The 15,560-nt window shown below is 37.5% G+C and overlaps 1 protein-coding gene across 3 annotated transcripts in view; it reads left to right on the top strand.

Annotated features, from left to right (window-relative positions):
* LOC138821387 (platelet-derived growth factor D) overlaps positions 1-15,560 on the top strand; it is a 172,937-nt gene that overhangs the window by 86,343 nt on the left and 71,034 nt on the right. For 2 of the 3 annotated variants that reach the window (XM_070013581.1, XM_070013580.1), the window contains one exon: positions 11,872-12,076. In XM_070013581.1, the coding sequence (XP_069869682.1) occupies positions 11,872-12,076 (205 nt within the window). The remainder of the gene's footprint in view (positions 1-11,871; positions 12,077-15,560) is intronic. The other variant, XM_070013582.1, reaches the window with a different exon arrangement.

The following is a 15,560-nucleotide window of genomic DNA, read 5'->3' as shown; positions in this document are numbered from 1 at the left end:
TTTCATGCTTCTCTACCCTGTTTACCCTCATCCTTCACCCTAGTTTACACACTAACTCATTTTTCCCATTCGATCATCTTTTTCTGTGGTATGAAGTAAAAACATCTTGTTGACAATAATGTCCAAATGTGTATTTTATAGAACCATAATGCTCGGTGGAATGACAGAAAGCCACTCTTCAGTCAGATGACTTCTTTCCTTGGAGCCATTACACACATGGCACACAGGTTTAAGTTTACAAAAGGTTGTGAAGAGCAAAAGATTTGGGGGGAATGTTTAGAGTCCATGTGAAGTCATTGTTTCCCACATTGGTACACCATTTCAATTAAATGAACGATGTTCATATATTAAAATGTAGCTAATGATGGAGACACAGGTTGTGGTAACTTCATTTGGAATTTGGCTTTTAGACATAACAGGAGAATTATGCTTCATAAAAAATTCAAGAGTACAGATGAGATGCAGTTGGCTTTTTAACCACACTGTAACTTCCTCTTGAAAATAAATAGATGCAATAGGAGTTTATTGGCAGAGAAAAAATCTGAACATATGGGTCTGTACCTGCTACTTACATAAACTTAATAGTTACATAATATGTTTTTTTAAAAAGATGTGCAGTTTCTTAAAATTAAATCAATAATATGCTTTTATATTCAAAAGTAGGAAACATGGCCCTCTACCTCTCCCCCCCACACACACATGCACAAAACCAACAGTTCTTAAATGTTGCATAGAAATAGCAGGTCTAGGTTGATTCCGTGTATTTGGTAAATACAGTGAAAGAGAGAAACTTCACTTGAATTACAAAACCAATAACAGAAATTACTGCAGCCTTTGAGATCAGCAGCTCCTTGCAAAGACAGGCTGGCTGACATTCTGTTTGACATGCATCAGAGCCAAGATGTTTCTAGTTCAGGAAGATGTAAATAAAACACTGCTCAGAAAGCACTTTTGTTGCTTGTCTTGCAGCTGTTATCTTACTAGAGATTTGGGTTATTTAATTATACCTTTTTCCAAAAGACACTCAAGGTCATAGTTAGAGCAGATTTTTAATTGTATACCAAACTATAAGAAGTGGAACATTTTACCCAAGAGACCCTGCTACCCTATAAACTGTAGCCATTTTATTCAGTGAGCTACCACAGACTTTGGCTACAGTTGCCAAATCTAAGGATTGTGTATATTTTTTCCCCTTTGGGTAGTAGTTGTTCTATAGTTTTCATGTTTGGATATCTGGAAGAAGAAAGCCCTAAACCTTTGAGAAAAAAAGCATAATGTTTTACATTCTATGTGGTTATAACCACATAGTATGTTGGAAGGTTTTGAGACAGCAACCAACATACCCAGAGACCTTTGCCTGGCAGTGTCTGGCATGAACCAACCCCAGAAATGTCTATCTCTGACTTCCTGTGGTGCATGTTTTTCCATGTGGCTTAAGTCACTTTTCAGCTTGGTTCTCTTCCTTGACTGCCAAAATTACCCTACAAGATCAGTGGGTTGATTAAACAGAGTGCTGTGCAGATAAATGGAAAGGCCCCTCGGTGCAGAATTGTGGTAAGACTTAGGTAGCAAGTACTTCTTGACAGTTCCCCTTCAAGAATTGATCAATGGAGAAAGAATGTGCTTCTATGGAGATTTTGGACTCTGTAGTTCAGACATAAAATTGGTAGTAAAAATGGAGGATTCTAGATGAATGACATGTGTTTGTTCAACTTGAGTTGCTTAAAAGTAGGCCATAGATTGAGCACTGGTAAATGCTGTTTGGAGAAAGCTAATGTGAGCTATTGGAAAACTAGTTTTTGCAGGGAATGTATTAGTTGCAATCCAAAAATTCTTTTTTTTAATTATTATTATATAGGTAATGTACAGAAAGGTTACAATTTCATAAGTAATGAGTACATTTCTTTTTGAACACTATTACCCTTTCCCACACTTTCTTTCAGTTTTTCCCTCCTGACTCTCCTTCCCAAGTTATATAGTTCATTTTCAACAGAGTGTGTAGTGAGGGTCACTACTGCATTTGTTCACCCTTTGTTCTACCATTTCTGTGTTTCCCCCATCCTTCTCCCAAACAGTATACTTACATACAAAACAAAAGGCACAGAAGACAAAAACAACGACAAGGGAGAAAAAAAACAAAAACAAACAGCAAAATAACAAAAAAATGCTTCCATTTCTTGGAGTTCATTTCAATAAACTTTATTTTATATGATCATATACACATAGCTGTTGAGCTTTGGTGATTTTCTCCTATGCATATCCTTCTTTGGCTCACTGTTTGAATGCCTAGAGCCCTGTATAATTTATGATTGTCCAAGGGAATTTTTTTTGTCTTTTGCCACCCAGTGTGTTTACTTGTAGATTTATAGACACATTCTAGTTACAACAAATGAGGGAAAACATGTATCCTATGTTTCCTTGGGTCTGGCTTACTTGGTTTAATAAAATTTTTTCCAAGTCTTTCCATTTTCTTACAAATGGTACAATATCATTCTTTCTGATGGAAGTGTAGAATTCCAATGTGTATATATATACCACATTTTCTAGATCCATTCGCCTTCGACAATTCCCTATCTTGGTTATGCAAACAATGCTGCAAGTAACATGGTAAACGAAGATTGTCCCATTTAGTAGTCACAAAAGGAATTTAGTTCACTGATTGCAAGCTTCAGAGTCTTAGCAAACACTGAGGAAGAAAAATGTCAAATGAGTTTTCATGCTGATCTTTAAACTAACATTATTAAATTCTAATTTTTTTACTGGTACCAGTTCACATGGTGCGACCACAACCTTGTACTTTTTAAGTTAGGAGATAATTCATATAAAATTACCTAATTAAATTCAATTTAGAGTATTTTAGGCATCATTTCACAAACTGACCTATTCATTTTGAAATTAGGGATTTCTTGTCCTACTTTCTTTTTGTTCGACAACTATTTCAAGTTTCTTTTATGTCTGTTCAACAATACACTACAGCATGTCTCACCACTTGACGTACTGTTTTTCATCCTAGGATACTCTTCTATACAATACTTTATTTGTTGAAGGAGAGTACAAAAGTCATTGGAAAGGTGAATGATAATAATAATATGAAATCAACAACAATCATAATAATAGATGCATTTGCAAAGTAGAGAACTAAGCTTCCTCAGATTTCTAGTCTCAGATATTTGCATAAGTTGAGAACATGTGGGTAGTTAATCACCTGATTTCAAGTGTTGCTCAATAATAATCAATTATAATAAACCTGAGAACAGACTTCAAACACAATAGCAAATTCTCCTGCTCTTACTGTAGTCTTGTTCATATATTTCTTTCTGGGCCATTTGCTTAATTAGCATAGATTAATAGTACAAGGGAGTTTTGTTGTGTTTCTAAGAGAGATAGTGTCCTTTGAACAAGTTCAAAACACTATTGTTATATTCCCTAACTCCCCACCTTTCTCCCCTGCTTTTTTCAAGTAGCCTTTGGTGGGTTTTCTTACTGTATCTTAATATATTTCTTTGTATATTAAGTGCTCTGCCTTCTTAATTCCCCCAGTACCCTATGTTTCTTCCCACCTGCTGTTCTACCTCTAGATAGTTCTCCATTATTTATTATTTGATTATTATATCCTTACTAATTATCACCATCATCATTTTTGTTGTTGTTGTTGTTGGGTTTTTTTAGTTTTTTTTTTTTTTTTTTTTTTTTTTTGTGGGTCGTGAGGCCCGAACTCTGGGCCTGGGCTCTGTCCTTCAGCTCTTCAGCTCAAGGCTAGCGCTCTACCACGAGCCACAGTGCCACTTCCGGCTTTTTTCTTTTTGCTTATGTGGTGCTGAGGAATCGAACCCAGGACCTCAGGCATGCAAGGCAAGCGCTCTACCACTGAGCCATCTTCCCAGCCCCTCCCTCACCATCATCATTTTAAGTCTATGTTCTGCATATGAGGGAACAACAGATCATATATTGCCTCTTGAGCCTGGCTTTTTCATCTCAATATGATAACCAGTTCCATACATTTTCTTGCAGATGACATAATTTCATTCTGATTTGTGGCTGAATAATACTCCATAGTGTGTGTATGTGAGTGTTTGTGTGTGAGTGTATGTGTGTATATTACATTTTATTTACCCATTTAATGGCTGATAGGTAACTACACTGATGCTACAGCTTACCTATTATGAATGGAGCTGGATAAACAAGGATTTCATGATATCCTCTTGTATTTTGTTTTTAATCTTTCAGGTCTATGTCCATGAATGGTATGGCAGGGTCATAAGGTAGGTCTGTTTTTAGGTTTTAATGAATATCTGTACCTAATTTCCATAGTAGTTGCACTTGAACATTTCTACCAACAATGGTACAAGCATTCCTTTTTCCCACAACCTCACCATCCCTTGCTGTTGTTTCCTTCTTTGTCTTTCAAACCCAGGACCTTGCACTTGCTTGGCACGCCTTTTGCCACTGAGCTACATCCCAGCCCAACTTGTTTTCTTAATAACTATTGTAACTGGGAACCTTGGGGCAGTTTTGATTTGTATTTCCTTCATGGTAGATGGTAGCTATTTAATTTTTTTTGAGCTCTTCATGTTTTCTAGATATACTTTATTTGGTGAATGGCTAATAGAGTTTTTCCCATTATATGTGACTCTATCCTGGTAATGTTTTTTCTATTAGTCATGGGGCTTGAACTCTGGCTTGGGCGCTGTCCCTGAGCTCTTCAGCTCAAGGTAAGTGCTCTGCCACATAAGCTACATAGCCATTACGGGTTTTGGTGGTTAAGAGTCTCACAGACTTTCCTGCTTGGGCTGGTTTTGAACCACAATCCTCAGATCTCAGCCTCTTGAGTAGCTAGGATTACAGGCGTGAGCCACCGGCACCTGGCTGATAATTGTTTTTTGATGTACAGAAGCTTTTAGTTTGATTGACTATAGTTTGTCCATGTTTTGCTCTTATTTCATGAGCAGTTAGAATCTTCTTTAAGAAATAATTGCCCATGACTATATTTTCCAGTGCTTCTCCTATGTTTGCCTATTGTAGTTTTCAATTTTCAGATCTTACATTAAGATCTTTGATATACTTTGAATTTATTTTTCTATTGAGAATATTTGCATCTGTATTCATCAATGGAGATGCTCTGCACTTTTGTTTTTTGTTATTTTCATATTTGGTTTAGTTATCAGAGCAACAGAATGAGTTTGGCATGTTTTCTTCTCTTTCTATTTTTGTGGAATACTTCAAGGCACATTTATATTGATTCTTCATTTATGATCTCATGGAATTCTGTTATGAATTCACACAGTCGTAAGTTTTGCTTTGTTGGGAGCGTCTTTATTACTGCTTTACTCTCCATGCTTCTTATAAACTTAGTTAAGTGGTTTATATCTTCTTGGTTCAACTTTCATAGGACAAATATGTCTAGAAAATTATCCATCTTCTACATTTTCAGGTTATTTGAACATAAGTTTTTAAGGTATTCCCTAATGCTCTCCTGTATCTTATTGCTTGTGATATCCCCTTGTCTATCTCTGTATTGATTTGGGTCTTTTCTTGCCTTCTTTTAATCAGTTTGCTAAAGATTTATCAATCCTACTTATCTTTTTATAGAACAAGCTTTTGTTTCAGTAATTTTTGCATTGTTTTTAATTTCCATTTTCTTGATTTATCTCCTACTCCATTATTTCTTTTTACCTGCTAATTCAGGGTTTGGCTTGCTTTTGTTTTTCTAGGAGCTCGAGGTACATCATTAGGCTAGTTATTTGAGATACCTCTGCTTTCTTGGTATAGGCAGCCATAGCGCTAAACTTTCCTCTTAGCAATGCCTTTGCTGTATCCTGGAGGTTCCTGTAAAGCGTGTTTTCATTTTCAATTGATTCGAAGAATCTCTCCCTCTTATTTTTTTAGAGGAGCCACTGGTCATTTGACAATGAATTGTTCAGTCTTCATGTGTTTGATTATGTTCTGTATTTTCGTTTGTTATCGATTACTTCTTTTATTGTGGTTTGATAGAATACAAGAGATTATTTCAATGTTCTTGTATTTGCTAGGGCTGGCTTTGTGTCCTAAAATATGACCTATTTTAGAAAAAGTTCCATGGACTTCTGAAAAGAATTTACGTTGTTCAGCTCTTAGATGAAATATTCTGTAGATGTTGGCTAAATCCATTTCATCTATAGTGCTAATTTATGAAGTTTCCTTTTTTTATTTTTTATTTATTTTTTTTAATTTTTGAAGTGGAGCATTGAAATCCCATACCATTATTGTGTTGAGATCTATCTATGCTTGTAAGTCCAGTAGTGCTTGTTTAATGAAATTGAATGTGCCAATATTTGGTGTACTTACGTTAACAACTGTTCTTTTCTGTTAACACATTGTTATCTTTAATATGAAATAGCCTTGGATGTTTTTACTAATTTTAATTTGAAGTATGTTTAATCACATCTGAGTGTAGCTTTTGGGGTCCATATGCTTAGAAAATATTTCCCATCCTTCTTTCATCCCCAGCAGCCAATGTTTGACTTTGTCAAGGAAATCTTCTTTTTTCTTTTTTCTTTTCTTTTTTCTTTTTTGCCAGTCCTGGGCTTGAACTCATTGCCTGAGCATTGTGCCTGGGTGCTCAAGGCTAGCACTCTACCTTTTGAGCCACAGCTTCACCTCCAGCTTTTTGGTGATTAATTGGAGCTAAGAGTCTCACAGACTTTCCTGTCCAGATTGGCTTTGAACCATAATCCTCAGAACTCAACCTCCCTAGTAGGTAGGATTAAAGGTGAGAATCATCCACGCCTGGATGAAATGCATTTTTAATAAACAACAGCTGGTCACGTATTGATTTTTAATCTAAATGCCACTTTCTGTCTTTTGATTCGAGAATTAAGAACATTAAAATTCAATGTTAATATTGAAAGATGTGTTTGAAAGTATGTAGTATTTCCTCTCATTGTGATGGGTTGTTTTGTTTATTTCTTTTCAAATCTGTATTTATTAATCTCATCTGGTGATTTTTTCCTGAATTTCTTTGTTGCATTTCTCTTACTCTTCTGTGTATATAGGATTCTTTTAACTGTCTTCTGCTGTATTGGTTTGTTAGTCATGAATTCTTTCATTTCCATTTATCATAGAAGGTTTTTATTTCTCTTTAAATTATGCAGGATAACTTTGCTGGAAATATTAGTCTAAGTGGACAGTTCTTTTCTTTCATAACCTGGAATGTATAATTCTATGGCATCACAGCTTTTTAAAGTGTGGTGCGGCCTGGTCATGGTAGAACTCATAGATTACTGGATAGAGATAACTCATATAAAAGATAGTCATTTGAGAATTTGAGAATATCTAAACCAGACATCAAGCAGGATCATTTTGATGGAACTCTCAAAAAATAATTCTTTAATGTTCATATTAAATTTGTGTTTGCACAAATGTCATGCCCACTGGCTACAGTGGAATTGAGTTTCTTCAAAATAAATATCTGAGGCCTTTTACAACTTTATTTTTTATTAAGTTGTCTTTTGTTACCTTGCTTTCTTCTTTCTGCTTTTCAGTTAAACTGGCAAAAGACTGGCATTACATAAACAAGACATAAACTTTTCTCTCAGAATTTAATATTCTGTGCTATCATTTCTTCTCCTACTTTTCTATTAAACTTTTGAAGAAATTTCTTTTTATCTCTTACATATAACCACCCTCAGAGAGAAGTGTTTAGTTTACAAAAAAGAAACATATTATGAAGTGCATTGTGTCTAAATTTGAAGACTTAATTACTCCCTAGCATCTCCGATACAAATGAATATGCTAAGTGGATAGTTATGTGAGGTAATAATTTTCCAATTGGTGACAAATATTTTCCTAAACAATGTGTTTGACCATTTTAATAAAATCATCCTATAGATAATAGCATGCAAGTATTCACTATATCATTTTTCTAGATGAACTTCTCAAGCCATTGTTCACAGGGAAAACCCTAAACTTCAGATTCTATTGTCCCCCTGTTGTTTCATTTTGCCTCTTACACATGGTCAAACCACTGGCAGTCATCTAGGAAAACAAAACAAAAAACCTGTTACATAATCTTGTACCTAAGGAAAAAAAAAAACCTGAACTGCTACAATTCCCATACTACTAAAGTTTTAGGTTAGATAACCGATACGAGCAAGATGGCATGGTATATCTAATGCTGTTCTCAGTGTTTACCCTTTACATTTCGTGATGATGTTGTAGACAATATCATAGTCTAGCAGGGAAAAAAGAATAAAATACTGCCATTATTAAGCACTTCATTTCCCATAAGCATTCTTTTGTGTGTGTGTGTTGGATTACTAAATACATTGAGACCAATGATGACTTCTCCATGAATGAAGACAGCTAAACTGAGGGGTGAGACCCATCTGTCTAATGCCATGGGTTCAGAATCAGGCAGCTCCTTATTGTAGGCCATTGTGCACTATCAATATACCCTACAGTTGGTTCCGAAGTCCAGCAGTGGGAAAATCAATCCCAAGGCAGGTCACCCACTGGTCTAGGGGGTGAAATAGAAAAGCAGATATGAGGAACAGAGTTAAAGCAAGGAAGTGACAGAACCAAGGAAGATGAGGATAAAAAAACAAGATAGTAGCAAATATACAGCCTAAATCCTAAGATTTAGGCTGCATCAGGATTGCTTGGACAGCCTGTTAACACAGGTGGCATTATACTCCATCTTTACATTTCTATTGAGTAAGTATGGGACAGGACTTAGAAATTTGCAGTTTGATCAGACTCCTGTTCATGCCAATGATGCTGTCACTGTGGGAGGCATTGGGTCTAATTTCAGAGATGAGTGAGTGAGTGATTCTTTTTTTTTTTTTTTTTTTTTTTTTTTAAATTGTATTTTATTTTATTTGAGAACATACTGTACAGAGGGGCTACAATTACATGGGCAGAATAATGCATACATTTCTTACCAAGCATTGCAGCCTCCTCCTTTGTTTACCCTTCACTTCCCTTCCCTGCCTCCCCCCTCCCCCCACCCAATTTTACCCCCCTCCCCCCACCCAATTATACCCCCCTCCCCCCCCCACACCGGAGTGAGTGATTCTTAAAAGCTTCTGGAAAAATTTTATTGGATGAATGGAGGTTTTAAAAGCATTGGGAGCACAATAGATAAATATATTTTAGCTTCTTTATATTTTAGTCTTTTGAAGTCAAATGCATAGTTCAGAGTTTATGAGGCTAAGCACCTCTTTCTGTAAGATACAAAATAAGATGTTCGTATCTTGCAATAGAAACATGCATAGAAACTATTCTCTTTCAATGGGAACTGATTCATTTACTTTTTTGTAGCCCTCAGCCTATTCAGAGCTCTGGTTAAGTTGTGTGCTCTGAAAGTAGCCTAAGGTAGTAGACTGCGTTGGCTCTATTGTGGCTTTGTACCATGAGCCACAAGTGTCTCAAACTCCCAGAACTTCATTTGTAGGAATGTATTGGCAACTGAATACTGTCATTGCAAGAGTTAAGTGACATAGTTCCTTTAAGATACGTTTTCCGTGTCTGGCACATAATCATTGTTCCACGAATCTTAGCTATTATTGGAACACTAAAGTAAATGCTTTTATTCAGGAATGTGACTTTGTGTATAATACTGTTATTTATCTCAGCTTTAACCTGATAGGATGTAGCTCTGTATAACTCTTCTGCTAAGAATAGCCCTGAATTGGCATGAAGTTATAAATTATATTGAAACAATGTAATCTCACAGTTAAAGTGTATTCCAGATAGCCTAGAGTCTAAAACAATCTCCAGAAAATTCAAACTAAAAAGGAAGAACGCTGTGTAGAGCATTAGCTGTGGGACTAGATTGCCCAGGTGTGTGTTTTGCCTTTGGTATAATTGTAGTTCACATTGGTCAACCTAGTAAACATCCATCAGACACTTTTCCTAAGACTCCCTTATGACACAATGAGCAGACAAGTAACTTTCCCTGCTACATTTTCAGTGAAAGATCAAGGGAGAAGAGTACAAGGTCAAATGGCAAACACTGTTTTCCAGTAGCTGTGAGGTTGTCTGGTTGCTGAGCTTGGTACAGGTGACATTACTACCTTGCCAGTGTTATGATCCTGAGGGGGGAATATGAGCTCATCAGTTTACCCCTTCCCCCGTTTTCTACCTATGATTCTCCTACACCAAGTCTCACTGATCAAATTGCAACACATCACGTACTGACTTCAAAGAAAAGAATCTTACATTTCCTTATCCACAGCAACATGGAAAAGAAGAGGGTTTGTATTACATGCCAGTTCCTGTCTAACCTCCCTCTCTCATTTTAGAAGTCTTAAGAGCCACCCTTTGCAGCCCTACCCCACAAAGCTTTCCACCCACCAGTTCAGCCTGCTTGCCAGGCTCACTGAATTATAGGTCTCTCAGTAAATTCTTCGTGGGAGCGCACAAATAGACTATGGCTTGAGGTCTGTTTATGATGGAGCCTTAAAAAACGAACATGTAAAATGCAAAGAACTACAAATACGGGAGTTAGGAAAAGATAGTATTTTGTATAATGCATGCTAACTTAAACTCAGTCAGATTTGATGGGTTAAGGACACAGGCCTCACACACTGCCCCCATTTTAGACTTTAGTTGCACGTTTGAGGGTCCTCAACTGACTAAAAACCAAATTCAAAAGTTTTCCAAACACTTCAGATTCAATCATTTGCCAGAGCAACTGACAGGACTCAGGAAAGCACTATCCTTATCAATAAAACTGTATTAAAAAGGAACGAAATCAGGACCAATGAAATGAAGAGACACAGGGAGTAATACCTGGAGGGTTTCATGTGTGACACTTCTGTATCCTCAGGATACATCGCCTTCCTGGTACATCTATCTCAAACCAGGTAGCTTTTCTAGGCCTTATGTCTAGGGTTTTTGTTGGATTCTCCTATGTAGGTATGATTGACTGGAACACTGGCAATAAGATGGAGTCCATACTCAATCCCACCCACCTGCCAGTGTTTGGCAGATCAGTGATTTCATATGGCTGGAAGCCCTAACTCTAGCCATATTCTGTTTTTTCTGGCATGAATAGCCCCTATGCTGGAACTATCTAGGGATGTAGTAAACCACCACATTAGCATAAACTGAGGTGTGATCCTAAGGAATCTCCAATGACAACAGATATTCTTACCACTAGAGAAATCTCAGTGGCATGGAGCATCTTCCCAAGAACCCAGGATAAAGATCTAATAAGCTCTTTATTCCACAACAACCAGAAAATGCAAATGAAATGGGCCTGTTTAAGAAAGAAAAACATAGAAAAAATATCATTTTTGTGGTAAAGAAACTAGCTAAACAATGCCATTTGAGTATCACACAAATGGCCATTGAACACTATTCCTCTTTTCATTTGCTTCCCAATCATTCATTCATTTAACATTATTGATTACCTTCAGTGCTAGTCACTAGAAATATAGTTTTACACATTCTGAGTAATAAATTGCTTCCTTTATTAACATTACACAGAAAAGTGGATGGACTATTTGAAATTCTTTGCTGATTTTAATTCCCATCTAAGGTTCCTGCTTATTAAGAGTGATTGAGAGGGCTGGGATATGGCTCAGTAGCCATCATACCTAGCATGATTGAAGCCCGGGGTCCATCCTAGCTCTAAAGTGATAGGAAATTCTTCAAAACAGGAAACTTTATACATGAAAAGTTGTAAGGAAGGCCAGCCTGAAATTCTTGAGGAAGTGATGAAAACAGGTACAAATTGTTTATTACCACGAAGGCTGCCACTCGTTCTTCAATTTGTAAACCAAAGTCAAGAAAAGTCCTTTGTGATGTGATGTGTTATAAATTGTTCTTTTTTTGCTTTCCTGTAATTGGAGCAACATACTAATTTCTACAAGTTGTGACTACTAACAGAGGGCAATCACCTCACAGACTTGTACCGAAGAGATGAGACCATCCAGGTGACAGGCAACGGCCACGTGCAGAGCCCCCGCTTCCCCAGCAGCTACCCCAGGAACCTGCTTCTGACCTGGCGGCTCCACTCCCAGGAGAAAACCAGGATACAGCTCACTTTTGACCATCAGTTTGGATTAGAGGAGGCAGAAAATGATATCTGTAGGTAAGTGAGGAAAAAATTCCATTAAAGGATATTGTTCAAAGTTGAACAAAAGAGATGAATTTAAAGCAACCCATACAACATTCCTTTTAATCCCTTTGACCTACCCAAGATGTGTCCCTTCTTCATCAAAAACCCTTGTGTGCACCCTAGCAGACAAATGGACTGTACTGCATAGGGCCTGGTTACCTTGCTGGACTCCATAGGCCAGGTGGAATGTCAACATCTGTGACTTTTCCAAGCCCAGAGCGGCTTTTGTGAACAGGTAGACAGATATAATATTCCCATCACACTGAGCTGCACCTCACCACACTGGCCAAAGCCTGCCATGGGCCAAGGGAACACAGAACCCAGCTCAGCTACAGGGCCTGTGTAACTAGTGCTGGAGATGGCTGAGGACCATTTTAGCTTTATGCCTCGAGTGTGTAGTGGAAGAAAGGGCAGGCGCGCCCACAGTGTGTGTGCTGCTTAGGTGTCTATTTCCTGTCATTTCTGGGTCATGGTAGAAGATGAAAGCTGGGCCTGATAATCCTATCCCTTAGCACATTTCTCAGAGAAAGTCCAAGCTGCTCCTCTTTGAATTGTCCAGGCCCAGCATTTTACGTGCCTAATTATCATGTATAAGACTTAAGGAGGATTTTTTTTTCCCTTTTTATATTTTACTGCATGTACTTGTTCTGCATTGCCAATGAACTACTGAACTGCTAAATCCTTCCAGCAGGTTTATTTTCCCTTGAATAATAAAAAGTGCCTCAAATTTGATCGTCCTTTGTTGCATGTGTATTATGCTGACAGTTTTTATTATGTTGCTATTTTTTGGAGAATAACAGCAGTGACTATTACTTTCTAGGACCATAGAGGGTAATGTATGCCAGAAAGCAGAGACAAATACATGCACAGAGAGCCAGTTAATATTTACAAAGAGAATAAACGAAAGCTGATCTTGTGTCTTTTCAACCTTGAAAAGGAGAACTAATTTTCTGTGCTAAAAAAAAAAAAGAAAAGAAAACATAGTTTAGAAGAAAAACCCTATTGAAGACTGTTTAAGATGATGACATGAAAAACACCAGTGTCAGTACCTCACAGAATATTCTGACCCCTAGCGGGGGTCTCCCTGCATCAACCAATTCAGTAACACCTGCTGGGCACCTTGCTGTTGGATTTAATTCTGAGACCATCTACTTGGATGGTGTTAGCATCTGATCCCCTTAAGGGCTCAATCCCCCAAGACTCACTACATAAACTATCAATTTCAAGTTCCAAGCCTCCCCTAAGACCCACAACCTCTTCTTTGTCTTCAGTGATTTTCTGTAACAATGCATGAACCTCAAGGCAACACATTATTTACTACAACTAGTTTATTATAGAGGTTGCAACTCTGAATGAGCCAAACAAAAGAGCTAAGTAAAGCAAAGTGAGTAGAAAGGGCACATTTCTCCAAATGTGTCACAGGCCAAGAGCCTTGATGCATTCTCTAATCCAGAACTTCTCTGATCTTCATAGTTAGGGGGACTTACAGAGGTTTTATTATGTAAGCATTATTGATGTAATCATTCAATCTCCAGACCCTTCCTTCTCCCCAGAAGTTCAGGGGTGGGGCTGGAAGTCCCAATGCTCTACTCATACCTTGGGCTGATGACCTGATGCCATTCTGAAGTTATGTAGGATCAACCATAGCAACATCCATTGTGTATTAGGAATAACAAAAGAAGCATGTCTTATCCCATCTCGCAGAAATTCAGACAGACTTAGGAAAAGACCAAAGATAAACACCAAATATATTATTATGTTTTTCTTGCTATATGCAGAATCACAGGAGGGAATGCATTACTGCGCTAAGATTCTGATCAGGTGTTAGGATAGTATCATTTCTGGTTTGCTCCTTCAATGTAATTGTTCCCAAAATTTATGCAATGAGGAGGAAGAAGAGAAACAGATCCAAGACCTGCCTTAAACTCCCCAAGAAGAAGGGCAGGAGAAGATGATAGTGTGCTCTTTTTTATTGTCAGCCATGGGTCATGGAGCTTGAACTCGGGGCCTGAGTGTTGTCCCTAAGCTTTTTCCACCCAAATCTAGCACTCTACCACTTTGAGCCACAGCACCACTTCCAGTTTACTGGTGGTTAATTGGAGATAAAGAGTCCCACAATCTTTCCTGCCCTTTCCACAACACCAAGATCTCAGCCTCCTGAGAAGCTAGGATAACAGGTGTGAGCCAGAAGTACCCAGCTAAAACTATTTGGTTTTGGGTGGGGGGGGGGGGCAGTCCTGGGGATTGAACTCACGTCCTGGGTGCTATCTGTGAACTTCTTTGTGCTCAGGGCTAGCACCCTACCATTTGAGCCACAAAGCCACTTTCTGGTGGCTTTTTGGACTCAAGAATTAAAATTACACTGATGTGTAGTTTTAAATAAAAATAGCTTATTGTTTATTAGCAAAGTTTCAAGTATATTCAGCTTTGTGCAGTAAACATGATTTATACATATTATGTATAAAATGAAATGTAATTGATTTGCTACCATCTGTTCCAAAGCCTCCTTGATGTTTACATTGTAATATTTTATTGCTTGAATAATGATTCTTTGTTAGGGCTTTTCACCTTCCAAGCACCATATAAATATAAAGTAATTTACATGGCACATGAGAGATATCCAGCTGGCAAAATTATATAAACCTTCTTATTTCACCCATAAGGAAACTGAGGCATAAGACACGAGAATCACATAAATCACTGTCAAAGAAATTTAGTCACAATGTCTTATTTCTCACCTACTCCTTAGATTATTCTTCATAATGCAATAAGGACTGTGGGGCACCTGGATAAAATTACCCAATTCAAAGTGGTCCATCTTCCTATTCAGACTTGATGTTTCTTATGCTGCTTCTTTATGGTAATTTTGACAGAAAATGATAAGATAGGAGATTTCTGTCACTTTTCATCCAGCATGCCCACTGTTCACCTAGAATGCTTGTGACTTTAATATTTAAAGTCATTTGGGGAAAGTTAGAGAGGAACAGTGAGATACTGATGACCAGAACAGAATGACAGGTAGTAAAATGTTCCAAGACCTGAGGAGTCTGAAAATAGAATCAATGATTCCTGAGAGATGTAAATAGCTGTCATTGAAGATGCCTTACTGGATGAAGGGATGATGGGATGTGGTGGGAAGGAATAGGTTTGGGTGGAATGGGTGGGGGAACTTGAGTATTAAATGGTCACACAGAATAAATATGTCTTTGCTGCTTTCCTCCTTGCTGGGTACTGAGTGTGAGTTGAGGATCTTGAGCATATTCACACCCCTTGTAACTACCCCAAGACATTTTGGATATTGGTTAGCAGATAACTTTCCTTAAAGGTTATATAGTTTGCTTTATGAAAACTGTCATATTTTATGATGTGATGCTTCCAAATATAGTTACCAAAAAGAATAAATCATGTCCATAGACAGGTATGCCCTGTAATGAGAATTTTTATCCTTATTATAAAG

Source organism: Dipodomys merriami, unplaced genomic scaffold, assembly GCF_024711535.1.
Source record: "Dipodomys merriami isolate MVZ:Mamm:240054 unplaced genomic scaffold, mDipMer1.0.p SCAF_91, whole genome shotgun sequence".
Classification (NCBI taxonomy): Eukaryota; Metazoa; Chordata; class Mammalia; order Rodentia; family Heteromyidae; genus Dipodomys; species Dipodomys merriami.
This window is presented reverse-complemented; position numbering and strand designations above follow the sequence as displayed.